Source organism: Vombatus ursinus, unplaced genomic scaffold (assembly GCF_900497805.2).
Source record: "Vombatus ursinus unplaced genomic scaffold, bare-nosed wombat genome assembly UNPS02014773.1, whole genome shotgun sequence".
NCBI lineage: Eukaryota > Metazoa > Chordata > Mammalia > Diprotodontia > Vombatidae > Vombatus > Vombatus ursinus.
Genome location: NW_020954551.1, coordinates 11,614,335 through 11,631,845, shown reverse-complemented (window position 1 = coordinate 11,631,845; position 17,511 = coordinate 11,614,335). Strand labels below are relative to the sequence as shown.

Sequence of the window (17,511 nt, the reverse complement as noted above, 5' to 3'; positions counted from 1 at the left end):
GCTTAGAATGTAAAATGCTTAAATGTTTGTCACCTAAGAAAAATTTTTTTAAATGCCGACTTTCATGAGGATATATATTTAAAAATGGAATGAGGGCTTCCTTCCATGTAACTCATTTGTCTGACACCCACCCACCCCTCAAAGTTCTACTGTGAATACTAAGAATGGTTTTTTATTTTGTTTTCAGAATTGCCTGCTGGTTGGGAAAAGATTGAAGACCCCGTATATGGTGTCTACTATGTAGAGTAAGTGATGATTTTAAAAATCAGATTTGCATTTGCAAAGTCTTTCAATTTTTTTGAAATTAAATTTTATTTTATTTTCATGAAATTCTTCTTTTTTCCCTACTGCCTTTCCCTCCCCGCCCCCACCTCCTGCCATAGAGAAAAAAGAACAAAATCTGTGTTCCAAGCATGTATAGTCCAGCAAAACAAATTCTCATATTGGCCATATCCAAAGAAAGTCTATGCGGCATATTTGAGATTATTTCTCACAGTCCTGGACAGACTGAGATTCCCATTACACCCAGGCATGAAGGATGATGAAGGGGTGTGTTATAATACGCAAAAGATGGAGAGAAAAGCTGGCAAGACGGGAACATCCGTGTTCTCACGAGGGCAGTCAACTTGTTCGCCTCCCTAGGCAAGATGAATGATGATCTCTTGTCTTCAGAATGAGGGCCCCTTGTGCTGTCCTCTTCAGAAGACTAAAGGACTTTGGAATACTGACTGACCGCCTCCACACCGGGAGGAGTCGGCCAAGCTGAGCTGTCCTAGAAGGAAAGAAATGTTAGTGGGGTCTGAGAGATGTGGAAAAGGTGATGCAATTCCAGGTCTAAATAAATGCGTCAGTGATTGTATTTTTCCATCACTTCAGGACCAGGCATGTTATGGCGTAGTTAAAAGAATGCTGGATCTACCTCTCTTTGCATGCAGCACTTAGCACGGTACCTGGCTCCTAGTAGGCACTTAATGTTTATTGATTAGTTTGTAGTCAGAGGATCTGGGTTCAAATGTTGACTCTCCTCTTTGGTACTTCTGTGACCTCGGTCAAGCCATTTACCTTTTGAGGGCTTTAGTTCCCACCTCCGTGACTTTGCCGAGGCTGTTTTCCCCCATATTTGGAATGTGTTCCCTCCTTACCTCTGCCTCTGAGAGTCTGCTTCTTTCAAAGCTCGGCTCAAACATCACCTCTTTCAAGAATTCTTTCTTGATTCTCCCAGCTGTTCCCTTCTTTCTGCTTTGCATATACTTAATGTGAACACGGCATTTCCTCCAATAGAATGGGAGCTACCTCAGGGCAGGGACTCCTTCTTTGTATCTCTAGCACGTAGAGCGGTGAAATTTAGGCGATTTAGTAAAGATTTGCTGACTGATTGATCCAGGAAATGAGGAGCTTGAACTGGACCATCCATGGGGCCTTTCTTTCTCTAAGACTGTGATCCCATTTTGTATTATTACCCCTTCAAGGCAAGAACCTTGGTTTACCAACACCCTTCCTGTTTCCTTTGTACCTAAAGTAGTGGGTGCATCCTAGGCGAACACTCCATCCCCCAGTGGAATAGACAGGTAAGAAAATAAAAAAGCCAGGAAATGAGACGTTCAGCTGTAGCCTTGATTTTTATTACCTCTGACTATGATGAGAAATAATGAATAAATGATACCTTGGAAGAAAAGAGGGCCAGCTAAATACTTAATAATAATCCCTGCTGAAAGGAAGATAACCAGCATGCAATTTTTTTTCCAGTGTTCTAGCATTGAGGCATTATCCATTTCACACCTTGATGAAGGAAACTTGTGATGGGAAACTGTCAATCATGAAATGTTCAGCATCTTATTATAAAAATTATGAGCTCAGTATAGCAAGGGCCCTTACTAGAATGATTGGTACCTTGGAATCTCAGTGATCTGAGTGCTCTTGCTCGCTCTCTCTCTTTCTCCCTCTCCCTCCCTCTGTCTCTCTCTTTTTATCTCTCTCTCTCCCCCTCCCTACCTCCCTCCATTTCCCTTCTCTCTCTTTCTCTCTCTCTCTCTCCATCTCCCTTTCCCCTTCTTCTCCTTCTCTCTCTCCCTCCCTCCCTCTCTCTTTCTCTCTCTCCATCTCCTTTTCCCTCTTCTCCTCCCTCTCTTTCTCCCTCCTTCCGTCCCTCTCTCTATTTCTCTTTCCTCCTCCCTCCCCTTTCTCTCTCTCCCCCTCCTTACTTTGACTCTCTCTCTCCTCTTCCTTCCCTCCTTCCTATTTTCTCTCCCCCCCCCCCCCCCTCCCTCTCTCCCTCTCTCCCTCTCTGTCCCTTCCCTTATCTATCTCTTTTATTCCCTTCCCCCAAAAAGTTAATTTTCATCATGTGCCATGCGTGGCACATAGTAAGCACTTAATAAAGGCTTGTTTGATTGATTGGCAATAGGCAGCTGGAAGCTTAGAGCCATTTTTCCATTGAAGGCATGGAGTGGAATTTCTGTCCATTTGAGCTTGGTTCTGCCTTGAAAAAGCAATCAGTCAATAAACATTTATTAAGCTTCTACTATGCCAGGCACTGTCAAAAATGATAGGGATAACAGATAAAAAAGTGAAGCAGTCCTTGGCCTCAGGGAGCTTACATTCTTCTGGAAGCAAAAGGAGTAAATGACTGTATCCAGGAATGATATTTCTCTGCAATTTGGGGGTGGGGTGGGGATGGGAGTGGGTAGGAGTGTCAAAGGACAGAGCTTGAAAGGAATTCATTATCACTTCTTATGTGACTTCATAGGAATCAAGGTTCATAAAATCTTATATTTAGAGCTAGAAGGGAATTCAGTTGGTCAGTCCATAATCATCTACTGTGTTCCAGGCACTGTGCTAAGCATTGGGAATACAAGGAAACTAAATGGTAGTCCATGGTCTCAAGGACCTTCCAGCCTAATGGGGCAGGGAACATACACCCAGCTGTGTGCAAACAAGCCGTGTATAGGATACTTTGGAAATAATCAGCAGAGGGAAGGCACTGGAATTAAGCCCAGAGCCCATCTTGTCCAGCCTACTCACTTTACTGATGAGCAGAGGGAGGTCCAGGGAAGTTGTTACTTATCCAAGGTCACAAAGAATCAGATTAGAATGCCCTTTGGTATCAGACTGAGGATAGGGACTGGGCATACAGTTTCATCAGCATGGGGAACTCCCAGGTGAGAAAACTTCCTCTACCCATGCTGGTTGTCATCTATGCAACTCATGGGTTTAGATTGCTGCCTAAGATCCTAAGCCAGCATGTGTCAGAGGCAACACTTGAATCCAGGGCAGCTACGGGTTGTAATAGAGTTCTGGACTTGGGGATCAGAAAGACCTGAGTTCAGATCCTGCCTCACATACTTACAAATAATGGACAGAATTAGGCAAATCACTTAAGCTCTCTTGGCCTCAGTTTCCTCTTCTATAAAATAGGGATAATAACAGCACCAAACTCATAGGATTGTTTTGAAGCTCAAATGAGACTACATGTATGAAGGTTTTTTCAAACTTTAAAGTGATCTATAAATGCTGGACATAGTTATTATTATTGCAATTTCTGGCTCCCAAACTGGCTTTCTCTCCACTATACCTTACTGACTTTCAGTTATTAAGTCAGTTGTTACCATTATAATAATTATCATTGTTATTAATAATCAATAAGTTCATGGCTGTACTTTTCTGAAAGACGATTCTGATCTCTCTCTCTCTCTCTGTCTCTGTCTCTCTCACACTCTCTCTCTGTCTCTCTCTGTCTCTCTCTCTCTCTCTCTCTCAACTAAGCATTTTGATAGGAGAGAAAAGTCAAAGCCCACCCCCTCCTCCAAACCCCCAACCCTCTTGATCCTTTTCTACTCAGGGGACTACCCAGGGATGGCTGAGGTCATCCTACTTTGAGTCTGAATGCTACCAACTGAATAGCCTGTCTCTGTCTTCTCCTCCAGCCACATCAACAGGAAAACACAATATGAAAACCCAGTCCTGGAAGCCAAAAGGAAGAAGCAGCTTGAACAGCAGCAGCAGCAGCAGCAGCAGCAGCAACAGCAGCAGCAGCAGCAGCCCCAACAGCAGCCAGAAGGTTGGCACTCATTGGGATCCTTCTGCTGGGGATGTCGGCTAACAGAGCAGTCCGTCTCTGGGACTGGACACCCCCACGAGGCCAGAGGTGTCCTTTGGGAAGGCATCCCCCTTCTAAGCCCTTAATGTTTCTTAGGAATGATCGTCAGAGGTTTCGGATAAAGCGAAAGTGGCACCTTCACTATCAACCTTCTGCAACCTCAGAGCCCTTAAGAGTAAAAGGATCCGTTCCTTTGATCCCAATCCCTGTGCCTTGCTAAATCTAGACCTGTTTTGGAATGGTTGGCTTTCCATTTTTACTCCAAGAGGACCAATTGGTTATAAACTAAGTTTTTGAATTTCCACTTTTCTATATTTGAAAGCCAATAAAAAAGCCCTTTTCTTTTTGGATTGGGCATAGAACCAGTTCGAAGGACCGTCAGTATTACTCATGTGGCCTTTGGGGAGTTATTTAACTTGTGGGGGAAGCCCTCAGTGTCATATTCTGTAAAATGAAGGAGTTGGAAGAGGTAGCTTCTGTGACCTCTTCCAGCCCTAAATCTTGGTCCTAAGAGGAAATTCAATATCTGATGTGTTTTGTTTTTGTTTTTGTTTTTGTTTTTTTTTTCTTTTAACATAGACTTGGATTTTTTGGATTGGACCTTTAAGTGTATTTGTATGGAGTATTTCTGTGGAGGAAGTTCCTTTTACCGGTGCAAAGCAGCACCTTCTCCACATCTTTAAGTCTTAGAGAGTTAAGCCACTTGGCCCGGTTCATCTAGGGATTATGTGGACATCAGGGGCAGGACTGGAATCCAGGTCTTCCAAACTCCAAGACCAGCTCTCTATTCTCCGCCTCATACTGCATATAGACATAGGACAAACAAAATGTGAAACATGGTAATAGATGGCCAGGAGGCGGGACGTGGCAGACATCTTCTAATGATCTCCAAAGTGTAAATGCTTGGTTTATGACAACATGGCGTCAGGAAGACCCAGATAGGAGTCCTGCCTCTGGCGTGGATTCCTTGTGCCACTCTTGGGAAGTCTTTTTCCATCTCCCGATCTAGGATGCTCTGATTTAACCTCTCAGTAAATCAGACAACTCTCTAAGACTTTGAATTGTTGGCAAGTTGTTGATCTGTATTGGGGGGAAGCTTACCTGTCCCAGTGAAGTCAAAGTTCCAGGTCTTTCCCCCCCCCCCCCCCCGCAAGTCCCTTCCCCCACCTGCCCACCCACCCAGTGAAGCTTACACAATTTTTTAAAATTTTCTTTTATTGTTTAACAGCTTGAACAGGTCTGTTGCGTTCCCTTGGTCTTTTCTTTTTTATCTCAAGGTGATGGAAATCAGAAATGTCCCAAGTGAAGGCTGAGGAAGAACAGGGTGCTATTAAATGCATTCGACCAAAATAGAAGCTGACTCTGGGGAAAGTTTCCAGGGTCACTCACTGGGAGATATTTTAGGGCCTTCTGCTTGAACAGGACCAAACTTAGTGATTCAGCAGCATTGGCAAAGCATCCTTTTTGCATAGTACTTAGAATGACATTAAATGGTACCTATTAACTCCTGAAATCCAGGCATATACCCATGGGACACTTGTTAGTAACTCAGCTGAATATGCACTACATGGAGAAGATTCCCTTGGAATTGTCTAAAAGAGAGGAGTCTTTCTCTTGTAGAACTCATCCTGATCTCCTTGGACCTGGTTCTCATGGTGGAGTGTACCTCTGTGCTCCAATCTTCTGTTGGATCCCATTTGTGGTTTCCTGGCCAGAGGGAAAATGTGTTTTTCGTTAGTCATATTACACATAATTTCCCAAGAGGATATGGGCAGAAACCCCTTCAGTTTTTATGTGGTACAGGGGAAAGTTCATTGGAGTTGAAATGAGAAGACTTGGATTCAAATGCTGACTCTGCTACTCACTAGTCCACGTGACCTTGGGCAAGTCAGGGCATCAGTTTCCTCTTTTGTAAAATGAGTAGCTTGGACTAGTTGACCTTAGAAGTTCCTTGCCACTTTAAAATCTTTGGATAATTAAATAAAGTTTTTTTTTCTACCCCACAATCCTTGCTGTGGGCTACTAGACTTTTTTTGTTGTTTATTTTGTTTTGGGGGGCATGTTTATTTTTAATATTAATTATGAATCAGGGAACTCACTGAGAGTTCCCTATGAAATCACAGATCTAGACTCTCCTACCACCCCTTCTCCCTATCAAAAAAAATATAAGACCAACAGACTTTTAAGCATGTCACCATCCCTTTCGAGTACAAAGATTGACCACATTCCTTGCTTTTTTTTTCTAGAATGGGCGGAAGACCATTCATCCCTCGCTGCTCCTGTTGTTCCAAACCATCCACCAAATAGCCAGGAGCCTGTTAGAGAACTTCCCGTTCAGGGTAACGTCTTCTCTCGTCACGTGCTAACTTTAGCCCTGTTGTTGACTTACTTACAGAGTGATAATCTTGGCACTCTCAGATAGTTAAGGGATGCTCTAGGCTTTCCAACCTACCCCTATTCACCTTCTCTCTCATTTGAGCCTCCCCTCGGCCCTAGGAAATGAGTGCTAGAGATATTAAATCCATTTTACAGATGAGGAAACTGAGGATCACAAAAGCTAAAATGATTCACAAAACTAATAAATGTCAGAGGTGGGATTTGAACCCAAGTCTCCCCAACTCCAGCACTCTTTCCACTGTACCACACTGCCTCCCAGGGGAAAGTGTGTGTGTGTGTGTGTGTGTGTGTGTGTAGTATATATATGTATGTATAGTGTGTATATATGTGTATATATATATATATATATACACACATATACACACACACACATATACACACACATACACACATATATACACTGTTTTTATAACTCCAAAGTCATTTCTTTTACTGTGGGAAAATGTGAAAACATGAAAGAGAATCCAAAATTTCTGCTAATTGGGCTCATAGTTGGGGGTGCTGAGAGCTCTTAAAGACATGAATAAATTTATTCATGTCTAAAATTGGTGACTATTAATGGCATTTTGGAGGTGGAATATGCTGCCAGATATTATGGAGTATTTTATTAAGTAGAACTCCTTCAGACTTCCAGAAGAGCTACATTCACTGGCATGAGGACTTCATTCAAAACAAGTTTATATTAAACTACTTTATATACATTTTTATTTATTCACTTTATATTTATGTTATACATGTATACACACACATATAATTATATATGTATATATACATGTATATGCATATATGTATATGTGTATCGTGTATATGGACACACATGACTATGTACATATAGGTATTGTACGTGTGTGTATGTATATGTATGTGTGTGTGTGTGTATATGTGTATATACACACTCATTTCTTTATGTGAAAGTGAGGGCTTTCTATAGGAGACATGTTTTTTCAAGACATTAGCCCACATCATCCCATGGACTGAATTTTTTTTTTTCTGGAAGAGAAAATAGCTTAGTATTCTTGCCTCCCAAGTTCTGGTCCCCAAAACAGCTGCTATCTGTACCACAATTTCAAAATGCATGTGTTTAAAAAATTTTTTTTTCCAAGTGTGTCTCGCTTGCACTCATTCACAAATAGGCACCTGAAAAGTGTCTTACTTTGAAAATTTGGAGCTTTAGAAACCTGCTATTTCCAGCCCTCAGTCCCTCCTCAAAATAGGAAGCACCAATTCCTAAGAACAAAGGAGGAGCTGTCCAAGCAGCTCACCCTGAGAGCAGAAAGAGGGGGATGGGAGAGCTCAGAAGGAATTGGGATCACCGTTGACGTAGCTGGAAAAAGGGCTGTGGAAAAAGGTCCCATAGAAGCTTGTCAAAGTTGCCTCCTTTCCTACCACTTTTTTTCCTTTCAAAAGAATTGAATATCATTGAAGACGTGCTCCCATTGAAGGTGTAAGTTAGTGTCCACTGAGGTTTCTTCTAACTGAAATTCTCTTGAAACAGTGTGGTATAGTGTGAAAAGTTCTGCCTTTGGAAGTCAGAAGACCTGAGTTCAAATGCTCCTTTTTTTTTTTTAAATCTATTCATGTGACCCTGAGCAAGTCAAAATCTCTGATCTTCATTTTTGTCCCCTGTATAATGAGAGCTTTGGACTGGATGGCCTCCCAGTTACCTTTCATCTCTGCATCTGAGGTTGGATGTGGATATAAAATAAAGGGTGAGGAGAATCACTTGTGCTGAAAAGTGTCGGGTCTCTGGGGGGGGGGCGGCAGAAAGGGTTAGAGAACTGTCCAAGTGCTTTCTGATCCTGCTTTTAATTAGTTCTACAACCTGATGGTTCTTTTACGTTGTCTGGATTATGTCATTCATGACTTCTTCCAATGAAGTTCCCTGGTACTTATGAAACAGAATTATTTCACATTAGGAGGCAGGAGCTCCCCGTATTAGGGCCAGCTCCACCATTTGCCGGGAGCAAGCAGGCCACTAAATCTCTGTGAAAATCAGTGTACTTGTCTAGAAAGTGGAGATGGTAATGTCTTGCGTGCTCAGCTCACAGACTGTTGCACAGATGGTGTGATGATAATATAATAATAATGTTCAGTCATTTTTCAGTTGTGTTCAACTCTTCGTGACTTCATTTTGGGTTTTCTTGGCAAAGATACTGGAGTGGTTTGCTATTTCCTTCTCTAGCTCATTTTACATTTGAGTAAACTGAGGTAAACAGGGTTAAGTGACTTGTCCAGGGTCATGTAGCTAGTAAGTGTCTGAGCGCAGATTTGAACTTAGGAAGACTAGTCTTTCTGCTTCCAAGTCCTTCGCTCTGTCCACTTCGCCGTCTACTGTCAACAATAATAACTAACATTTATATAGCACCTACTATGTGCTGGGCACTGTGCTAACCACTTAACAATTATTATCTCATTTGGTCTTCACAACTGCCCTGGCAAGTGGGTGCCATGAGGAAACTGAAGAAAACAAAGGTTAAATGATTTGTCCATGGTCACATAGCTAGTAAGTGTCTGAAGCTGAATTTGAACTCAGATCTTCCTAACAGTGGTCCCAGTGGTTTATCCACTGTGCCACCTAGCTGCTCTATATTCTGCCTCCATCTAAGCCTAATTCCATCTCTAACCATCAATTTATGTCCTATGAATTCCTTGAGGGTTAGGGCTGTGTTTTGCCTTTTTTTTTTAATATCCACCTGTGCCTGACACATAGTAGGAACTTTATAAATGCTTGTTGGCTAACTGACTGCTATAAAGTACAGAGACTGATTTTTGCATGTGTGGTTTTTATAATTATTCCCATTACCTTATATTATCACTAATAATAGTAGCAACAACAATGATAAATAATGATAATTCTTTAATCCAGAGGCTTTTAACTTAAGGACCATGAATAGGTTTTAGAAGGGCCTATGAACTTGGACAGAAAAAAAAATAAAGCTTGATTTTCTTTAACCTTTGATTTCGTGTGTGTGTGTGTGTGCTCGAGTGTATTTTATATGTGTATGTGTGTACATATGTGTATACATATACATATATATTCTTTGTAATCTATATATTTTCATTTAAGAATGTTATTCTGAGAAGGGGTCCATAGTCTTTACCAGACTACCCAAGGGGCCCAGGACATAAAAAGAGTTAAGGACTTTTCTCCAGAGGCAATGTAGCCTGGTCGAGAGAGTCAGCCTTGGAGACAGAAGAAAATGCATTCAGGTTCCACTTCTGCCACGTGCTAGGTGTGTGACCTTGGACAAGTCACTTAAATTTTCAGTGTCCCCCCACAGTGCTTCTTGGTGTTGAGGTGCCAGTTTGTGTCAGTGGATGAATGAAATCAAGAGCCTAAGCCCATGCCTAAAAACAACCACCACAGAAAGTTGGTCTTAATGATTTTCATTGAGTTTACTTCCATCTTGTTTAGTATGAGAAAAGGCAAATTAATGGATCACTTAGATGTTTCAGATCTCCATATAGACTATACAACTATGTGCGCCCAAAGGTAAATCACTTCTCTTCTTTCTCAATGTACGCATCTAACAACAGGGTTAAACTAATTCCTGCTATTTGCTCCCTGTTTAATATCAGGCAATAGTGCTCTCCAAGCCTCAGTTTCCTCATTTGTAAAATGAGGGAGGGGGATGTTAGACTAGATGACCTCTATGAAAACTTCTCCCTCCAAATCTATGATTCTAGATGTTAAATATTCAAGAATAAATAACATCCCTAGAGTATGTTCAAACCCCTTTGGGGGACTCCATTTTCATATCTTTATATTTGAATGCCAGTGAATGCATTTGTGAAGTCCCCAGCGTCTACAGCAGGAAACATTCAGACAGTGTGTGAGCCAGGCTTCCTTTTTGAATAGTCCTAATAAGATAATAGCTGTTTTTTTGTTTTTTTTTAAGATATGGCTTCAGGTTCAGTTCATCATGAAGGATCTCTGCTTTTCATTGCATAGATAGATAGATAGTAGCACTCGTCTTTAAATGAGCATCACAAATCTTGTATCAAATCTTTGATTTGTGTGTGTGTGTGTGTGTGTGTGTGTGTGTGTGTGTGTACCCATCTGTGCATGTATCATTTGACTAGGGTCTCTCCATGACCACATCTCAAAGCTGTCCATGAAAACCATCCTTCTGTTTGCTCACTTGTTCTTCTACGCCCTCTAGTGTACACACTGAGGCTTTGACAATCTTCACCCGCTCGGACACCATAAATCTGTCAGACACATTTCTTATCCAAAAGTTTAATGAAACCAACAGCCCTCTCCCACGAGGATTTGCAATTTAGGCTAAACTCCAAAAAATTCAGAGCAACTACCTACCATTTTATAGTTAGTTATACTAGAGAAAATAGTAATGGTTTGTGTTTTTTATATGTGTGTATGTGTATACATACAAACGTAAAGGGTACACTTACATTTTAAGTGTGTTTTTAAGGTTATATGTATTTGTATGTGTGAGAGGGAGAGAGACAAACTTTTTCCTTTAAGAAAAATCAGGGTATTTGCCTTTCTTTAGTATCACAGAGATTTAAATATGATTTTTTTTTTTTTACTAAATCTTTGATTTTATTGGGAGGGGGCGATAAGCATTTATTAAGCACCTACTGTGTGCCAGGCAATGTGCTAAGTGCTTTTACAAATATTATCTCATTTGATCCTTACAACAGCCTACCTGGGATGTAGGTGCTGTTGTTATCTGTTATCTGTGCTCCTTGGCCAAGATCACATCTGAACTGGACTCCTTTCTTTAACCACAGACCCCTAACTGCCCTAATCTGCCATTTTATAAATCAACCAGCCAGGCAAAAAATATGTATTAAGCACCTATTGTATTCCAGACATTATGCCAAGTTCTGCTGATATGAATACAAAGAATGCCACAATGTCTTATCTCAAGGAGCTAACAGTCCAGTGGGGCAAGACTTGACCAAGGACTGCCTGTTTTCTTCCCATATGCATTCCCGTGCTGTCAAAATCCAGACACAGTTGGAATAGCAGGTGCTTTTCTATTCAATACTCAGCTTTTGAAGGAAACTACAGGGCAGCCATGCGATAATTTTGGGGTCCTCCCTCTGCAGTTACACAGAGGAAAGTATGAGAGATGGAGCAGATGTCTCAGTACTTTTTCTCATCAAAGCCCATATACACCTTTGCATTCTGGGTGATTCTTGCCTGTGGCTTTCCATGAATCCTCCCTATAAGCAGGCAGGTTTCAGCTCTTGCTCTGCCATCCATGTGACCTCGGTAAATCACCTCCTCATCTGAGGCAGCCAGATGGCCCAATGAATAGAGCACTGGGCCTGGAGTCTGGAAGACCTCATTTCAAATCCAGCCTCAGACACTGACTAGCAGTGTGATCCTGGGAAAGTCACTTAACCTTTGCCATTTTTTCATCTGTACAATGGGGATAATAATAGCACCTACATTCCAGGGTTGTTGTGAGTACCAGATGAGATAATATTTGTAGAGCATTTTGCAAACCTTAAAGCTTTATAGCTAGCTCTCATTATCATTATTATTATTATCGTCATTATTATTAATCTGTAAAATGAGGAGGTTAGGCCATATAGCTTCTACCCACCAGGCTTAAGATCTTTTCCTGGATCTTTGGATGTTTTGTGAATGCTTTTTGAATGTCTGCCCTCTCATTTATCTTTTACTCATGCTACATGACCAAGGCATGTTGGATAGAGGGCAGAGGGCAGGAAGACCTGAGTTCATCTATAGCCTTGGACATTTACTGTCTTAAGCAGGTCAATTTAACCTCTGCCAGCCTCCATTTCATCATCTATAAAATGGGGATGGTAACAGCACCTCGGTGGTGTAGTGGATAACGTGCCAGGCCTAGAGTCAGAAAGATTCATCTTCCTAAATTCAAATCTGACCTCAGACACTTACTAGCTGTATGGCCTTCGGCAAGTCACTTCACCCTGTTTGCCTCAGTTTCCTCATCTGTAAAATGAGCTGGAGAAGGAAATGGCAAACCGCTCCAGTATCTCTGGCAAGAAAACCCCAAATGTGGTCAAAAAGTGTTGAACAAGACCAAAGCAACACCACCACCTACCTCCCAGGATTGTTGGGAGGATCCAGTGATATAATATTTGTAAGGTACTTTGTAAACCCCAAAGCTCTGTATTAGTGCTAGCTATTGTTATTGTTGTTAATATCATCATTATTATTAATTTGTGAAATGAAGGCTAGACCAAATGGCTTCTACCCAACAGGCTCCAGGTGTTTCTCTGGATCATTTGGATGTGTTTTGGACCATTTGCCCACTTCTGCTTATCTTTCCCTCATGCGACATGAACATAGCATATTGGATAGAATGCTGGAACTGGAATTAGGTAGACCTGCTTTCAAATCCCTCCAAAGACTAGTTGTGTGACCCTGAACAAGTCACTTAGCTTCTCATGATGTTGGTTCTTTATCTTTAAAATGAAAGGGTTTGACTAGATGGTCTAGAAGGCTCTTTCTAGCTTAAAGTTGAGGCTTCTAAGTTGCAAACATAGAGGTGGGGAGGGTGACGGATGTCAGTGGTTTCCAAAATTTCATGCACACAAGCTTCCAGCAATGCTTCGCTTTTTTATGCAGAGCAAAATCACCAGTTAAAGACTGAGCTGCTAATCACATTTTACCGACCTCGTCAAAAGGGTATTACTGGAGAAATGACTCGGCTACTTATTTATGTCACATGTCTTTCTATCATGGAAGTGTTTCATTTCCACTTTCTTTGGACTACCTAGAATATAGGTTCTTAACCTTGAGTCCACCACCTCCCCCCCCCAATATTTTGATAACTATTTTAAATGTAATTGATTTCCTTTGTAAACCTACACATTTTATTTTACTCATTTCAAAACATAATTCCCAGAGGAGCTCCCTTGACTTGAATACAGTGACAAAAGGGATGTAAAAAAAAAAAAAAACAGGTTCAAACCTTTGACTTAGAAACTTCAGCAAGTAAAATACCATAGATTCTTCATCTCAGAATTGCAGCCCATTAGGTTGATGTGCCATGCCCCCCTGCAGGTACAAGCCTGGCTTTGAACCTAAGCCACATGTCTTTGACAGTTCAGTTTGACAGTTGCCTTAGCGACCTTCTCACCCACAATCCTTCAGAGCCCTTGACATCACCTGGCTAACATCTGCTCCACATGTTAGGGAGCTGGGTTCTGGATGTCTCCCATAGAGATCCTCAGTGCAAGAACTACTTCTCCCCCCTCCCCCAATTTGGACAGTCATATTTTATCAAGCTTCCAACAGGCGTTGTGCCTTGAAGCTACCCCAGCAAGAAGGGTCCTCAATAGGGCTACCACTGTAGGCAGTTTGAAAGAGCTTTTTAAAAGAAAGAACTTTTAAAAATATGCAATTAAAAATTGTGTGGGTGCCCAGAGACCTTTGAAAGGTCCTGAGTACATTTAGAGATCTAAAATTAACTCTCGCTGCTGGGTGCCAGGTCCTTCGTTAAGGGGTGCATGATTTTTAATAGTTTTGGTTGGAAAAACAGAAGAGAAAAAGGGAACTGGGAAGACATAAAGAAAAAGATTCTGGGATATGAGGGCAATGTCTCCAATGTATGCTGGAATGAGAATTCCTCCCCATTTCCCTTTCCCCCCAACCATTATTGCTGAGAATTGTATTGACAGACTGGAGAGATTGAATCTATATAGGTTGCAGGTTCTGCCAAAAAGATAACTCAGACAGAATCAAGAAATACACAAGTTACAGCTGAACAATGTGAGCGAAGTAGATTTGGAAAGTGCCACATGGCATGGCTGGATTATAATCTGATGGATTGCAGGCAACTTTGTTTAGTTTTCTAACACTGTATATCAACATCTTTTCAACAAGGATCCCACATGTGTCTTTACTGAAAGCCAGATGGCAAATACTGCTCTCTTGTAGAGGAATTAGGCTACAGTGGGAGGATTGGAGTCCAAAACCCAGTCATTTAGTCTGTGTGACCTCGAGTATGTCATATCATAAGATCATAGGAGCATGGATCTCAAGCTTGGAGACTTTCTAATGGAATGCTCTCATTTAGAGAAGAGGAAACAGAAGCCCAGGAACGTTAATTGACTAGCCCCAGGGGAAGTCACTTACAAGTAGTAAGCATCAGAAGTAGGAATTGACCTCAGGTCTTCAGAATCAGAAGGCAATGCTTTTGTTCCCCATAACATCCAGAGATCTGAAATCAGGGGGCTGGGGAGACATGATCTCGAAGGCTGCTTCCTCTTCCAAATCTAGGAGTCTATGATGGCCCCAAATTTAAGTGCCAATAAGAGAGATTTTCACTTTGCAGGATATTTTCTGCATGCTGATATAATTGTTCTTTGAGGCCTCAAAAAATAATTCATACGGTTATGCCTAGGAATTTTCGAAATAAATTCTCCCCATTTTATTTGAAAGTAAGGGTTTTGTTCCAACTGAACACACAAACAATGAGAATCAAAGTCAGTTGACATGTTAAGGAGCCAAATTGTGAACAAAAATTGCTGATTTTTCTTTTAACGATTAGTATGAAACCATGCGAATCTGGCCATCAAAAAAATCCTCTGTAGAGTCAAAAACACACGAACTGAAACCAAGGGAAACTGTCTGGTGTTGGAAGTTCATTTGGACTGTCTTAATAAGTGTTGACTTGGCCAACCAAGCTGTCAGCATGTGTGTATGGTCCACGCCCCGTGTCTCCACAGAAGTGCGATGTGAATGAAAAGAGAAGTCTTTCTTAAGACTGCCAAACATGTTTCTTTAGCATTTGTCACTGAGCAATAGCACAGGTTATCATATTGTCCTGTTGTTATATAGGTTATTGTTTTACATAGACTTAATATTAGAGATTTTTATGGTTCTATTGGGAAGCAGCATGATACAGTGGAAAAGATGGTGGATTTGGTGTCAAAAGGCCTGGGTCCGAATCCTGACTGCCATTTACCTCTTATATGAACCTGAGAAAATCAGCTTCACCCCTCTGGCCCTCATTTTCCTCATGCAAAAGATGAGAAGCAGATGTGTCCTGTGAGTACCCTTCCAAAAGTAGGTCAGCGGTTCTGTGTTTCTGTGACTGAGATCTGTGATCTTTTATGGTCCCTTCTTCACTCTTCTTTGCTTTTGTCCAATCGATGAGCCAACATTTATGAAATGCCTCCTCAGTGCCAAGTATTGGGTTAGACATTAAAGTAGCAAATGATTCACAAGAACCTCACATTCTAACGGGAAAGGCAGTTGCCTTTCTTTCTGCTTACATTTACATTCCTAGCACTTAATAGAGGCATGATATATAATTAGGACTTAATACTTATAAATATTTTAGTAATATTATTTATATTATTACTATTATATTTGTTGACTTGTTGACTTGAACTATATGTATCAAAGCATTTGCAGAACAGATATAAAGAGAATAAATGCAAAGTAATTAAATATGATGTGGGCATCTAGGTGGTGCGCTGGGTCTGCAGTCAGGAAGACCAGAGTTCAGATCCAGCCTGAGACACTTAATAGCTATGCGATGTGATTCTGGGCAGGTCACTTGACCCTGTTTGCCTGCATTTCCTCATCTGTAAAATGAACTGGAGAAGGAAATGGGAAACTACTCTAGTATCTTTGCCAAGAAAACCCCAAAAGGGGTCATGGAAAGTCAGGATGTGGCTGAAATGACTAAGCAACAAGAAATACATGGTAGTTTTGGAGGACAGGCATATTGAGGGAATCATGAAAGATTTTTCATAGAAGATGGTGCTTATGATTTTGTGAGGTGGAATTGAGTAATGAGTGTAGTCTGGACATGGGGGACAGCCAGGGCAAAGAAATGGAAGTTGTATTGTCACGTGTGAAGAACAGGGTGAAGACCAGATGGACGGGGTGAGAGGGGAACTAAGATATGGTGAGACTGAAAAGATAGGGCGAGAGAGGCTTTAAAGGCTAAGAAGAGTTTATAGTTGATTGTAGAGGCCATGGGAAGTCACTGGAGTTTATCCAGTGGGGAGAATGACATGGTCTGATCGGTGCTAAAGGAAAATCTCTTTGAAATCAGTGTGAAGGATGGACTGAAGTAGGGACAGCCTTGAGGCAGGGAGATAAATTGAGAGGCTGTTGTAATAATCCAGGCAGGAGATGCTAAGGGCCTGAATGAAGATGGCGGCTATGGGAAAAGGTTGAAGGGGTCAGATTCAAGAGACATTGTGGAATCTTTGGGTTTTTTGTTTTTAATTACTCCTTCTCTTTGAAACCAGGTAAACCCTTTTTTACACGAAATCCATCCGAGTTGAAAGGCAAGTTCATTCACACAAAACTGAGGAAAAGCAGCCGAGGCTTTGGTTTCACTGTTGTTGGTGGAGACGAGCCTGATGAATTCCTCCAGATCAAAAGTTTGGTGCTAGATGGGCCTGCTGCGTTGGACGGCAAGATGGAAACAGGTAAAGGGCTTTGGCCGTGAAAGAAGAGGGATTGAGTGTTGACCTTGGATCAGAAGACCTGGGTGCAAATACCAGCTCTGGCACTTACTACTAATATCAGTGGCCTTGGATACGTCACTGTCTTCTCTTGACCCCAGTTGCCTCATTAGTAAGATGAGTGGTCTGAGGTAGATGGCTTTTAAATTCCTTTCCAATTCTAAACCTTTGATCCTATGATTTATTCCTAGATGAGGGCATTTTATAAATTTTACTGGTTGCTAAGCAGTATGTACAATGATCAAATGACTGTAAAATGTTTTGGAAATTTAAATATCGATTAGTATCATTATAATAATAATTATTATTATTATTATTAGTAGTAGTAGTAGTAGTAGTAGTATCAGGGACGGAAACAGGACTTGCGATTTCACTGACATCAGTATCTCCAGGGTGAGGAAATTCTCTTCTCACTGAATGCAAGGCAGTGCCTTCTCTAAAACGTACAGTCTTAGAGCGGGGGTTCTTAGGTTGGTGTTCGTGAACTTAAAAAAATAATCTTGACAATTGCATTTCAATATAATTGGTTTCCTTGGGAATCTTAGATATTTTATTGCATGTATTTT

General features: G+C 41.2%; 1 protein-coding gene across 12 annotated transcripts in view; it reads left to right on the top strand.

Moving 5' to 3' along the window:
• MAGI1 (membrane associated guanylate kinase, WW and PDZ domain containing 1) overlaps window positions 1-17,511 on the top strand; it is a 673,862-nt gene that overhangs the window by 570,853 nt on the left and 85,498 nt on the right. For 11 of the 12 annotated variants that reach the window (XM_027863725.1, XM_027863727.1, XM_027863720.1 and 8 more), the window contains 4 exons: window positions 188-245; window positions 3,924-4,057; window positions 6,343-6,435; window positions 16,727-16,909. In XM_027863725.1, the coding sequence (XP_027719526.1) occupies window positions 188-245; window positions 3,924-4,057; window positions 6,343-6,435; window positions 16,727-16,909 (468 nt within the window). The remainder of the gene's footprint in view (window positions 1-187; window positions 246-3,923; window positions 4,058-6,342; window positions 6,436-16,726; window positions 16,910-17,511) is intronic. The other variant, XM_027863723.1, reaches the window with a different exon arrangement.